This window comes from Ambystoma mexicanum, chromosome 12, assembly GCF_040938575.1.
Source record: "Ambystoma mexicanum isolate Mex_15411 chromosome 12, UKY_AmexF1_1, whole genome shotgun sequence".
Lineage (NCBI taxonomy): Eukaryota > Metazoa > Chordata > Amphibia > Caudata > Ambystomatidae > Ambystoma > Ambystoma mexicanum.
Genome location: NC_090936.1, coordinates 1,060,890,370 through 1,060,904,259, shown reverse-complemented (window position 1 = coordinate 1,060,904,259; position 13,890 = coordinate 1,060,890,370). Strand labels below are relative to the sequence as shown.

Below are 13,890 nucleotides of genomic sequence, written 5' to 3'. Positions count from 1 at the left end.
TGACCACTCTGCTGCCTCTCCTCTCTCACCCTCTGACTTTGCAGACGACTTCTCTTCTAAAATACTCACCTTACGCCAGAACATTCTAAGCTCTCTCCCCTGCCCCATCTCCCACCACCCCTCCCTCCTACTTGTCTAACTTCACTCCTGTCTCTCACTCTGATGTCTCCCTCCTATCCAAAACTCCCCATACTGCTGCGCCCTCTTAGCCCATCCCCACCCCCCTGATTCCCAAAGTTTACCCTCTTCTCATTCCTTCTCACCTCCTTCAACATCTGTCTCACAATCTTTACCTTTCCTTCAGCCTTCAAACACGCTACAATTATCCCTATCCTGAAAAAGCTTCTGCTAATCCCCTCTTGGCTTCCAACTTTCGTCTAATCTCCCTTTTACCCTTCGTCTCTAAACTCCTGGAATGCCTCGTCTATTCCTACTCGCCACATTTATCTCTAATCTCGCTCTCCTCACCCCCCGCACCCAGTCTGGGTTTTGTCCCAAACACTCAACTGAAACTGCCCTCACTTCCGTTCTTAACTCACTCCTCACAGCTTGCTACTCCAAACACTCCTCCGTTCTCATCCTCCTAGACCTCTCAGCCGCCTTTGACACTGTTGATCACCCCTTTCTCCTAGGCACTCTTTCCTCCTTTGGTCTCAAAGGCTCTGTCCTTAACTGGTTCTCCTCCTAATCGCTCCTTCGCGGTCTCTTGGGGCGGCCGCACCTCCCCAACCCACTCCCTTGACTTCGGTGTTCCTCAAGGATCTGTACTTGGCCCTTTTCTCTTCTCACTATATACCTCCTTCCTAGTCCCGATCATCTCTTCCTTTATTTCCCACCACTTCTATGCCGATGACGCCCAACTCTTCCTTTCCTTCTCTTCCTTTACTCCAGACATCCACATTCTACTCTCCTCCTGTCTTACCGCTATCAAAGCCTGGATGTCCTCCCACTTTCTCATTCTAAATACTGACAAAACTGAAGTCCTATTCCTTCCTGCCAACACACTGTTTCCCCTCACCTTCCCCCTCCTTTTCCTCTGCACAACTCCACTTTTCTGCCTCTACCCACAACCTCAGCCTCCACTTCGCCTGAAACCTATCCTTTTCTCACCACTTCTCTCTAACCTCCCATTCCTGTCGCTTCCATCTCTATAATGTTCGCAAAATTAGATCTTCCCTCACCTTTCACGCCACTAAACTCCTAATTTCCTCCCTAATCTTTTCTCTTCTACTGCTCAGCTCTCCTTTTTGGCCTCCTCGCCTCACATCTCACCCCCCTTAAATCCCTCTACCACTCTGCCATCCGTGCACTCTGTTCCCTCTCTCCTCTTGACTCCATCTCCCCTTTGCTCTCCTCTCTTGGCTGGCTTTCTTTTCACTCTCAACTCAAATTCAATTTCCTCTGTCTTGTCTTTCAAATCTCTTCACGATCTAGCCCCTCCCTACCTATCCTCCTCTCTTTCTACTCCCCCTCTCGTCCTCTCCGCTCTGCTGATCACGGCCTACTCTGTCCCACCTGCACCATGTGCCCCTTCCGCTTCTTCCAGCTCCTTGCCCCTCTCCACTGGAACTCTTCCTCTACCTATCCGCTCCATCTCCTCATACTCATCTTTCTGCTCTTCCCTAAAATCCCACCTACTCCTACCCCCTCCTGACCACCTTATACTACTTCTCATCTTCAATAGCCTACTCAGGTTGTACTCCAACCCACCCATGAAATTGTTCAACATATTGTTCTTGGCTCATGTTTTGTACTGCTTCTCATGTATTCTTTTTGTTTTATGTGTAAAGCGCTTTGGCTTACATCGCTATATGAAATTTAATAAATACAAATACTTTTGATTGGAGAAAACAGTTTAATGATGCAATCAAAAATCATAGAATGCTAAATATTTCAGTTTTTGATCTAGAAGTCTGGTGTGTTCTTAGTTTATACCCTGGTGAATTTAATTTCCCTCCCTTTGCAATGCACCCAGAAACCTAACCCCAGTTCCTTAATCTGGAATCCTTTTCTATTATGTATTAGGTTAATTGATCTTGGTTGGGATTCTGGGGGGTGGGGGGAGTAACTGATTCCCGTTCTGCGGGAGGTCAGGAAAAACTGCTTTTACACTACATTTAATACTTAATGTTGTATTCACATTTTTTTTTGTTCTGATATTTAATGCCTTCTCTGTCTCTCCCATCTCTCTCTCAGTGGGTTAACGAGACGATTTTGGTCCCTCTTGTCCATGAGATTGAGTCGGTGAACACGCAGATGCGAAGACTTGGTTGTCCTGAGCTGAAGATTGGAGGTATGCATGGATCGCTAGAACAAATTAATCTCAGCATGGGAAGAATCCTCCAAGGCTAATATGTGATCCAAGGTGTTAAATTGAAATGGGAAGCACAGGATCTCCATTTTAGGAGAGTTGAAGTTGTATTGCTTAAAGCAGCTGTCAAAATGCTTTCTTCACTCCTTTCAAACAAGCTAAACTGTCTATAGAGTTCTGGAAAACATACCTTGTGTTTTAAAAATCTGAATAAACTTGGATGACAAATATTATAAAACATTTTAACACAACTCTGCAATGTTTAGGGTTGGTAGTATTTGATCTTATGGACCCTCTGCATTTGACTAAACGTTATGCATTAAGAATTCTCATTTCTGTGAATTGCAAGTGATGTTTCCTGGTGTATTGAATTGCAGAAGCAAGCATCAGCAGTCTTAAGCAAGCAGCTTTGGTTAAAGCACCTCTCATTCCCACACTGAACACCATAGTGCAGTACCTGGAAGTAACCCCCAACCAGGAGTACTTGTTTGAAAGGATCAAAGGTAAGCAGTGCATGACTTATAATGGGGCTTCAGGTTACTGTTTTTTCTTAAATGTCCCATTTTCTAATGCTCTAGCCTGTATTGGATGCACTCAGGCGTATGTTGGTCATCCACAAATGAGAGCTCTGCATTCATTTTATGCCTCAAAATTATTCTCTTGAATTGTTTTCAGTCCGTGATCAACAAAGAATTTGCAGAATATCCTATTGGAAGTCTTTATTCTATTATAGGCACTGAAGCACGTCTTATGCTTCTCTTTCTCTGTTGGAAGCCCAGGCTGCTAAACCTTTAAACTCTTCTCAAATTGGCAGCCACTAGCACAGCTAGAGATTGCAAGGGATGATGGAAAGAAAAGAAAATGGTGCAGTGGCCTGAGATTTATTTTAATGTTGTCTTTGAGGTTCTTGAAACTTAATCTGTATCTAACCATTACCGATTGGACTTTGATTGGTTATCCCAAAGACATTGGAAGATCCTTTCCTGGCAATCATTACTAAACCAAGAGACTACAGATACATGAAGAAATATTTAATTGGTTCACAATGAACACAAACTGGACCTTGCAGAAGTCATGCAGAATTTGCTTACACAGAGAAAAGGTGTCCCTTGATTAGTACTTCCAATCAGCCACTCCTCTCTCCATTGTCCTTTACCTTTTTCGTCAGTGCTAATGGCACATCATAACGTGTCCTTCGACATAACTAATGTCTACATTACAAAACTGAACCATCTTGGCCGGGAAAGTGCTTCTGCTGCCCCTTTAATAATTTCATCCCTGTCCCTGAAAGAACATAGGGATCAGCCAGAAGGGCAATGTAAATCTCTTTTGCAAATACAACAATTTTGATAACATAAGAACAATCTTCTTTAAATGAGATACAATAGATCATCACATTGACAGTCAGATCAACTTTCCATATATTTAAATTGGGCCAGGTAATGCTTGCCTTTTAATGGATTGCTCCCATAATTTGAAAATTCGTCCTTTTTTGGCAAGACTGGAGACTAGCGTTATGCTATTTTTAAAACGTACTCGCTACTGAAGCCGATTTATCAATGGGCTTGAGATGGAAGACTTGGTCTGATTCGCCAGACCTGTTGGCAGCTCTCCCAAATGTCCTCCAGGTTAGCATCGTTTGGAGTCTTTAGAATGTAGAATGCTGAAAGGCATTACAATTATCACACCACCTGTCAATCAGTATTCTGCCCTTTGGGCTGTGAATTAAGTGCTGAATCTTGTTCAGAGCTCGCCAGACAATGATGGCTTTTCTAGGATCGCCTTGTCGCTGAGTCTTTGCACCTTTCCCAAACGGCTTAGCATTGCCCAACAGGCCTGGAAATCCTCCAGCCTTGAGGAACAATGCCCATAATTCACTTAGTGGGTCAGTTAGATCTGTATTTTCGAGAGCAGCTGGAAACCAATACTTGCATGGTCCACAAAAGTGTTGTCACAACTAGCTCCACATTCTCTTTTCAAAGTCCTGCCCTGCATTCTGTTGATTGTTGTGAATGGGATGAAAGCATAGTTCATTTGTCTTCAATGAATGCAGGGACGCATCAAATGCTGCTGTCAGGCTTTGCTTCCCAGTGAGGTGGAAGCTGAGCATTCAGCCAGGATGAGTTTAATCGATGAGTAACTCTCCCCAGTATCTGTTCAGCATCTCAATGATATCCTCGTTCAGCTTCCAGTAACTGGATATCTGAGATTCCAGACTGCTGTTAAGTCGGTCAGCCCCAGATGTACTAGTCACTGAAATGTGGTTGTCTAGGCAGTAGTGCTAGCGGTTCTCTGCTAGCTCCATTCATAGCTAATACTGTGTCCCTACGAGAAGGTCCACATGTTGTCTGCTGATATATGTTGTCCATTTTGAGTAGGGTACAACAATCCACTAATTTGTTGGCGAGCGTTTTCTCTATGAAGGAGCCCTCAAACCATTGTGGGCAGTTGCTTTACAGATTGAGCTCTTCGCAAGACCAATTGTCTTCCACCAAAGCTGTCTTTTGTCGGTCCCCCAGCCTGCTTTGCTAGTGTCTGCTTCAATAAAGAATTATATGTGAGGATGAGCCAAACATTGCCCTGTCATTACAGGCCTCTATAGCCTCTACCCTTCAGTGCAGCACTACTGTCATTTCCTCCAACAGTGGTACTTGTTGGGAAAGATTTCCCTTTTAGGCAATTTTCCCTCCATATTCTATGGACCCCAAAACCTTTTGCTTTTGTTTGTTTCGCATTTTGTCATGGGGAATCGAATCTGTCTGTAAGACTCAGTACTGGGAAACTTTCCCTTTTGCCTTTTCCTTTTGACCTGTTTTGGTATTTTCAAACGGTGCACACAGCATCTTACAATGCAGTACATGGGGATACCTTTGTATTACCATAGCCCTTTACACTGGGGATTTTGGGGTCACTTTTTAATGTGTCTAAGGACTAGCTGGTGGCAGCAGTTAATTGTTCCCATTTTTGCATGTATTTTTGTATGCACATTCACGTTTACAGCGTCTGGATACTAAATGTGACTAGTGCCAGGTTTATTGCTTGCCCTTTGGCCATTTTGTTTCCTGGCCTTCTTCCTGCCCTCTCAGTTCAGGGAATCCCTAATATGGTTTTGCATTAGACCGGGGAAGCTGCTGTTTTCACGGGCTAGTCCGTGCCATTTGTGTCTGGATACAGGAAGTGGGTCGGACTGTCTGGTCCCAGTCCACAACTATAGTGCCTGAAAGTCTAGTGTGCATGCATGAGTAAAACCTGCAGTGGTCTCTGATTGGACCACTGCTGGCTGAATGAGTGGGTCAGCTCCTTGCTATTGTAGGGCTGAGTTTGATCACTCACCTGAATTTAGGATAAGAGGAGTCCTGCAGCCATTCCAGTAGATCAGCAATGGAGCCAAGTGTCCTGTGTAGCAGACTCCAGACCCGTGAACGACTTTTCCTGCAACTGTCCCGGTGAATCCCTGCTGGACTACCTGATCTGAAAAGGCCCCTGTGGGTGTTTCGACTCTTGGACTGGTGGAACCAACATGTCTTGACATCGTCTCAGGTTCCTGCAGTTTGGAGCCTTCAGGACTTTCCTTGGACCACTCGCTGGACCGACCAGCTCTGAATTGGGCTATCGCTTCAGAAGCCTCACCGTAACGCGTTTTCGTCCGGTGGTCGTTTTACAAGTCTCCTTCCTGCGACGTTTCAGCTTTCCAGCATCAAGGGATCCTGTCCTGGAAGGCAGTTTTCGTTTGTGACTGAAGAGACACCTGCTGTCACTAGTGTGCAGTGTGCGTCGCTGGAACCGGCTCCCCTCCGTATGGTAGTGTCCTGAAGAGGCCTGCATCAGTGCCTGCTGCAAGGCCCATTTCAACATGGGGTTTGTACTTAAAAATTTAGTTCTTCATTTTTGTTAACTGATTTTCCTTAATGCATAATTACTTACCTTCCTTTCAAGTGTTTAAGTGAATTGTATGTGTTTCTACAAACCAAAGGTGATTGTATATATTTTATTTATTTATTTTGTTCATTTATAAAGCGCACTACGCCCAAAGGCATTGAGGCGCTGTTTACATGAAAGTGTACGTAGGCATGAGTACATTTAGGACATGCGGTTACTTGGTTACATCATATGTGCTAGGTTACAGAGTACAGCTGGGCATACAAGATGGTTCCAGAGAGTACACAGTGAGAGCAAGGACTGACATTTGGCTGGTTTTGATGGCTTTGCGGAACGCCAGGTGGGAGTTGATTACCCTAATGTGTGAGGGTAGTGCTTTCCAGTGGGTGGCAGCGATAGCTGGGAAGCTGGAGCCCCCTGCACGCACTCTGCAAGTTTTGGGCTTGGTGATCATGTTGGTGTAGGCTAGGCTAGATGGCCTCATGGAAGTGGGCAGGGCGATGCACTGGGCGAGGTAGGCGGGGGGTGCCAGATCATGGAGGCATTTATGAGTGATGGAGAGGATTTTAAAGATGATTCTCTGTTTAACAGGAAGCCAGTGAACCTGTCTCCTTGGGTCCAATATGTGGTCCTTTTTAGGGAATCCAGTTGCAGCCCTAAGGGCGTTGTTCTGGACAAGTTGGAGTTTGGCAATGTTTTTGCTGGAAGTGCCTCCTAGGAGAGCATTACAGTAGTCCAGTCTTGAGCCAATAGTGGCTCTAGCGATGGTAAGGCAGTTCTGTGTGGTTAAGAAGGGTCTTACTGCGTTGAGCAGTTTTGAGTAGTATGCCGATGAGGAAGCAATGGCGTTGACCTGCCTATTCATGGTTAGATTAGAGTCTAGGTAGACTCCCAGAGTTTTAACTGTATGGCGACACAGCAATTGGTATATTATCGATGGTGAAGGAGCGATAGTTCTTGTCGAGGTTGCCCAGGATGGTTGGTGACCCAATGAGCAGAAGCTCGGTTTTGTCACTGTTTAGGCACAGCCAATTTTCAGCCATCCAGGCTTGGATGGTGCAGTAGATGAAGTTAAGGGTGATCCTATCTGCCTCATAGTCACCTGTGAGAGGGATGAGCACCTGGGTGTCATCAGCGTAGTTTATATATGAGATGTCCAGGGTATCAAGAAGGTTGAAGAGGGGCCTAGTAAATAGGTTGTAGAGGGTGGGCGCAATGCAGGAGCCCTGAGGCACCCCACATTTGATGTGACTAGGGGAAGAGCATGCTGAGTCGGAGAAGACTTTCATGGCCCTTTCCTGTAGAAATTAGGTGATCCATGCACATGCATTAGGGGAGAAGCTGGCTGCGATGGAGAGGTGATGGCAGAGAGTATTGTGGGCCACGAGGTCAAACGTGGCCGATAGGTCAAGAAGCAGAAGGAGCGCTGGAGCGCTGGTTTGCCTGCGTCTCTGATGTCGTCCATTTGATTTTTTTTAAGTCGAGGAGGGCCGTTTCAGTGCTGTGTCGTGGCCTGAAGCCAGACTGCCGAAGGCCCAGAAGGTGGTGATCCTCGAGGAATTTCTGGACTTGCAGGTAGGCTGCTTTGTCCAGAATTTTAAGCAGGAAGGGGACGGTGGTAATGGGCCTGTAGTTCCCTGGTGCCGCAGGGTCAAGGGAAGGCTTCTTGAAGAGCGGTCGTACACAGGCCTCCTTGTGGTCAGAAGGGACATGGCCAGACTGGAAGGAGGCATTGATGAATGCTGTCAGGAAGGGGGCAAGTGTCGCGCCACAGTCCTCAATGAGCTGAGCGGGGCAGGCGTCGCCCTTACAGTTAGATGGTTTGATGGTTTTTAGGAGGGAGATGACTTCGGATTCAGTCATGTCCTTGAAGTTGAATACCGGAGAGGATTTGATTTTGGTCTCTTTATTCTGTTTACTATTCTAAGTGGCAATTTGGAGAGTAAGGGGCTTTTGGTGAGGTAGGATTTTTGTTTGTAGGGTATTTAGTTTAAGCATGGCAGATTGGATGTCGTTGCACCATTTTTCATCCTTTAGGTGGGTGGCAGGGTGGAAGGGGTTTCCAGCTCCCTAAAAATGGCAAAGATTTCCTTGGTGCCAGATTTGGCATTGGCTATCCTGGTGTTAAAGGAGTTTGCTTTAGCATGGACTATGCCTAGTTTATAGTCTTTGGAGATGGTCTTGAAAGCTAGTTTGGTTGTGTCATTGGGGTTGGCTTTCCAAGCGGCGAGGGCGGCTCGTTTTTTTGAACACATTTGGAGCAGATCCTGGGAGAACTAGGCATTGGTGTGCTTGGTTTTCTTGGCTTTCCTGAGAGTGAGGGGGGCAATAGCGTCAACTTCTTGGGAGATAGCTAGCTTGAAGGATCTGGCAAGGGTTTCTGGTTCCTGCGAGAAGGGAGCCTGGAGTGTAGGCACTTTAAGGAATGGGGTGATGTTTTCCGCAGTGAGTTGACGGGAGCTTCTGGAGAGACCTGGAGGGAGGGGGATAGTGGGCAGGGGGGCTCTTTGGAGGTATCGAGGTTGAATTGGATGTAGTGGTGGTCGGACCACGGGATGGGTGAGTTCTCAGTAAGAAGTACTGGGCAGTTGTGGTGGCTAATCCAATCCACTGAACGTCCTTTAGAGTGCGTAGGATGGGAGATGGCTTGCCCGAATCCTAAGGTGGATAGGGCTTTTTCCAAGGTGGCTGCGTGGGCGTCATTGGGATCATTAAGGCCAAGATTGAGGTCAACTGCGAGTAGGACTTTGGATGTCTTTTTCAGCTTGCTGGAGAGGGAGTGAATAAGGGATTCATGGAATTCAGTGATAGGCCCCGGGGGGCGATAAACGAGGTGGACGGCCAGAGTCATGTTAGGGGAGAGATTGATTTTAAGTGGGAGGTAGTCACAGTTGTGGCCAAGGTTACCTTCTGTTCTTCTAATAGCAAGGCTTTCTTTGGCAATGAGAGCTACTCCGCCGCCCCTAGTGAGGGGTCTATCTTACCTGTGGATAGTGTAACCATCTGGGATAGCAAGGGCGAGGGCTGGCCCGAAGTTTCATTCAGCCAAGTTTCAGTGATAATGAGGTCTGTCTTATTTTTGAGTATGAGGTCATGAATATCCAAGGCATGGGCTGTGATAGATCGGGCTTTGACCAGACCACATTTCAGAGAGGTGGTAGGTACAGTTCTGTGTACAGGCTTGGGGACTTGGGGAGCCACGGGGCACCATTAGTTGTTGGCATAAGGGTAGAGAGGTCCAAGGGGGGCCTCAAGCACCGTAATAACAGTGTGCGCATCAGGCGCAGGCAGAGTAGCAGCAATGGGGGCATCATGCACAATAATAACAGTGTGCGCATCAGGCGCAGGCAGTGTAGCAGCAATAGATGTTTTATGATTGAGTGCTGTGTGATAGTATTACCTGCTTGATTAATTTTTCTATTGTGTTTTTGAGCCTGTAATAGAGTTGTTTTGTACTTGCCTTTCTAAGCAGAGTCATTGTGTATTTTGCTGCGTCGGCTCATTGTGGAACCCTGACCCCACTCACCTCTCATGAGACTAATCCTTGACCACTCTTCAAGCTTACCTTAATTTGGTTTGGCTAACCTTTGCGTTCCCCTATGCACAATAACTACGGCCAGATTTTAGAAATCCATTTGAACAATACTCTTTGGGCAGATGAGACGTCATTCAGGTAGCGATTCTTTTAGCCTCTTTAGTGCCAAAAGCAGCCTGGATGGAGGTAAACAGCAGGGCTATGATTTAGGTTGTGAGTGACAAATCCCCCTTCCCCAAAATTAGCTGAATCTCCTGCCTGATGTTCTCTGGTGCCAGTGCGGCATTGACGGTGTCCACTTGTAAACCCAAGATATACATAACTTGAGCAAATGCTGGGTCTAATCCGAATTGACTTGAAATCCCAGATCTTGTTAGATCCCTTCTGCCATGTTTGCATTTGATTTTTTTAAAAAAAAATTTCTTTCTTGCTTGTGACCTAAAAATTGTGTGCTACCTCGGGGTCCATGACTGTCGTGAAGCAACTGGGGGCAGAAGAGAGCCATTATGGCAAGCTTACAAACTTGATACCTGCCTGTTGGAATTAGATAAAACTGCAATGCAACTTGAAGATCAGAATCAAGAGAGGAGCATCCTTGCAGACTGGCAGGACCAGCTAGCACCTCTGGAGGAGGGCTCTGAAGAGCACATTGATGCTCTCTGTCTTGAAATGATCACTATTCCACAGCACACAATTGTGGTGGGAATATACATAGGCTACTCTTCATGTAATGCCTTTATGCCTTACTTGCATAGCTAAAGCGCCACTGGTATTTGGCATATTAGATCTTGATGCACGGCCGTAAACCAGCCCAACTGTGCATTTCCTAACCAAATGTACTCGACTATGCTGGGAGAAGCAGCCCACTTCATGGATTGTTTGCTTCTTGGTGAGTCTGCTTCAGTAAGTAGAATTAGCAACATTAGGCGGACAAGGCCCTTCCTGAGTCCTGTGAGAACTATAGGCGAAGGAACGTCTTCTGGAAATAGAACTCCCAACCGAAGAGGAAGAGGTCAACCATCTCGACGACAAAACAATGGAGGAAGAAGAGGTAATCAGGGCCGTTTTTTATACCAGGCCCCAAACAGAAGCAGCTGGGACGACCCAAAACAAACCAGAAGCGGGAATCGCTTTTGATTAATCTTTCTGATTACACTCTTACTGATACAGAACAACAAGTGCTTAATAAAGGTCTGGGCTTCGTGATGACTAAACTACATGATCCTTTTGAATTTTTAATTGATTTCAAAAAATTAATGAGGAAAATCCATCTGAAAGAATTCTTTTCCTCAGACACCGCAAGTACCTCAGAAGGACCTACGAATTATACGGGACTCCGTAAACCCTCCACCTTCTACCCTCCATCACAGAGTTTCTCTCCTGAATCGCTGGTTTTTGAAAAGAAAGTGATCGCGGAAATTAAAGCCTTGGAAAGTAAACCTTCGAAACCTTTCCACAATCTTTCTAATCTGGAACTTCAAGCACTTGACTCTCTGTCAAAAAACTCTCAAATTGTCATCAAGAAAGCGGATAAAGGTGGAGGTATTGTGGTTCTCAACCGCACTGATTACATTACGGAATGCGAAAGACAACTGAGTGATATTCACTATTATCGTCCCCTTACTCTGGACCCAACCCCTGAACTCATAGCACTTGTCGCTGATAAAGTGTCCAAAGCTAAAGACCGAGAGTGGATCTCTAAGCAAGAGGCTGATTTTCTCATCAATAAAAAACCTAGCATCCCCACGTTCTACACCTTACCTAAGGTGCACAAAACGTTGGTCAACCCTCCAGGACGACCCATTGTGGCAGGGATTAACTCCGTTCTCGAACCTCTCTCCACTTTTGCAGACCATTATTTGAAGGGATTCGTGCAAAAAATGTTATCCTATGTAAAAGACTCTCGAGATGTTATCAATAGTTACGAAAATCTGACCTTCGATTCCAATACCCAGTTGCTACTTGGTTTGGACATCGTATCTCTCTACACCAATATTCCCCAGCAAGCATCCTAAGATGCGATTGAAGAAATACTTCTCGGCCGTGTTGATAAGGATCCGGTCCCTACGTCTTTTATCCTTTGGTGTGTTGAACTGGCGTTGAAACGCAACTACTTTGAGTTCAATGGTAGGATTTTTCAACAAATTGAAGGGACCGCCATGGGTGCCACTATGGCTCCGAGTGTCGCTAACTTATATGTAGAGACTTTTGAGAAAAGTAACATCTATAGCAATCTCAATCCCTACAGTAATAACATCGTGAAATGGAGTCGGTATATTGATGACATCCTGGTCATATGGAGAGGTACTTTGACTGAAGCTAACAACTTTTTCAACTGGCTGAATAACATCCTCACCTCCAGTTTACTATGACGTCTAGCAACGAGTTCACTAATTTTCTTGACTTAACCATTTTTGCCACTAATGGAGTCCTGAAAATTAAGCCCTATCATAAACCCACTGATAAAAATTCCCTTCTGGACTACTCCAGCCATCACATTAAACACCTTCGTGACAACCTCCCCTTTGGCCAGTTTCTACGCCTTAAAAGGAATAGTTCTACTAAAGAAACATATGAGGCGGAGGCTAATATCCTTGCGAAAAAACTGAGACAGAGAGGGTACCCTAAGAAACTGGTGGAAAAATCTGCCAAAAGGGCTTTCAACAACAATCGAGAGGCATTATTAGAACCCAAACCAATCAAACCTAAAGATGATCGTATTGTGTGTGTGAGTACCTTTTCTAACCAGAGCTTTGATATTACCAACATCATTAAGAAGAATTGGAAAATCTTTCAATCCTCCTCTCCTACTATGAATATGCCAATTTTTGCTTATAAAAGAAGCACTACGATAGGCAACAGAGTTAGTAATAGCAAACTGAAATCTATCTCAATCCAGGAACCCAGATTGACCACTCTATGGGGTCTACCTGAACCCACCGGTCACTACCCTTGTGGTTCATGCGGGGTTTGCAAATTGACCTCTATAACTAAAAATGTTGATGTTGGGCTCTCAAAACTCTGGACACAGAAAAACCTAACTAACTGTAACACCGAATTTGTGGTTTACTTGATCACTTGTAAATGTGGACTGCATTATGTGGGGAAAACTACTCGCAAGGCCAAAGTCCGGATCATGGAACACCGGAGCTGCCTCAAGAACAGAACTGAAAATGCCCCCATGGTGAAACATTTCAATCTTCTGAAACACCACTATGAAGATTTCAAATGGACAATATTGTTATCACTCAAAGGATCTAATTATGCCATCCGTGAGAAAAAACTGTTTAATATGGAGCAAAAGATGATATATACTTTGCAAAGTGATACCAGGGGTCTTAATGACTCTGTCGAATGGTATAATATCTAATTGCCCGCATTTTTCTGACCCTTTACCTTCTAGCTCTGTATTTTGTGTACCAGGTACCTCAGAGTTTAAAAGAGTGATACTGGTGTCTGTAATACTCGCTGCACCCTTTACCATGCATTCTACACCTGTAAGGCTGACTGTCCACCCATTTCCACCTTTATTTCTTTACATGTTAATTTAACTCTCTTCTTGTTTCTAACGATTATATCTACTGATGTTTCGTTTTTACAATTGATTTTATACACTTTATATGGTTCCTACCTTTCTGGACTAGTTCCGTATTAATTGTCACAGCTAGTGTGCTTTCTCTAGTAGTCTATTCTAGTGTTTATCTTTTTCGCTCTTATGAGTTCATTATCTGTTCCATGACTGGCTTTGCCATTCTAAGATGGCGGCCGTTTAGAACCACTCTGGTTTGCATGCTGTCTTTCTGACCAGACATAGTTGTAGGACTATTGTATCTCCATGACTACCGTCCTAGCATCGGTCATCCGGTCTAGTAACACCGCTGCCTCCTTAGCACACAGTGCTCGCTGTACGTACCACACAGCATTTATCGCTGGCTGCAGGATCTTTCACCGGAGCCGTTTGCTAGATCCATTTACGCTCGGTGCAGCTACTTTCAATTCGAAGGTAAGGCTCGATACACATTGGTTCCCTGTCGGGTGGCCGCCGTCTATGGATGACTCGCTTGGTTCCGTTTAGCGTTTTACCACGGTATCCTTGCCACTCGAGTTTCTTAATTCCTTCACACTGGGGCATGCTGGCACCGGTTTAGCACTAGACATAGAGTCA

At 45.2% G+C, this 13,890-nt stretch overlaps 1 protein-coding gene across 1 annotated transcript in view; it reads left to right on the top strand.

Annotated features, from left to right (window-relative positions):
- The window catches only part of TMEM209 (transmembrane protein 209), an 834,036-nt gene that overhangs the window by 611,143 nt on the left and 209,003 nt on the right, over positions 1-13,890 (top strand). The window contains exons 10-11 of the mRNA XM_069629610.1: positions 2,197-2,293; positions 2,689-2,814. Of these exons, the coding sequence (XP_069485711.1) occupies positions 2,197-2,293; positions 2,689-2,814 (223 nt within the window). The remainder of the gene's footprint in view (positions 1-2,196; positions 2,294-2,688; positions 2,815-13,890) is intronic.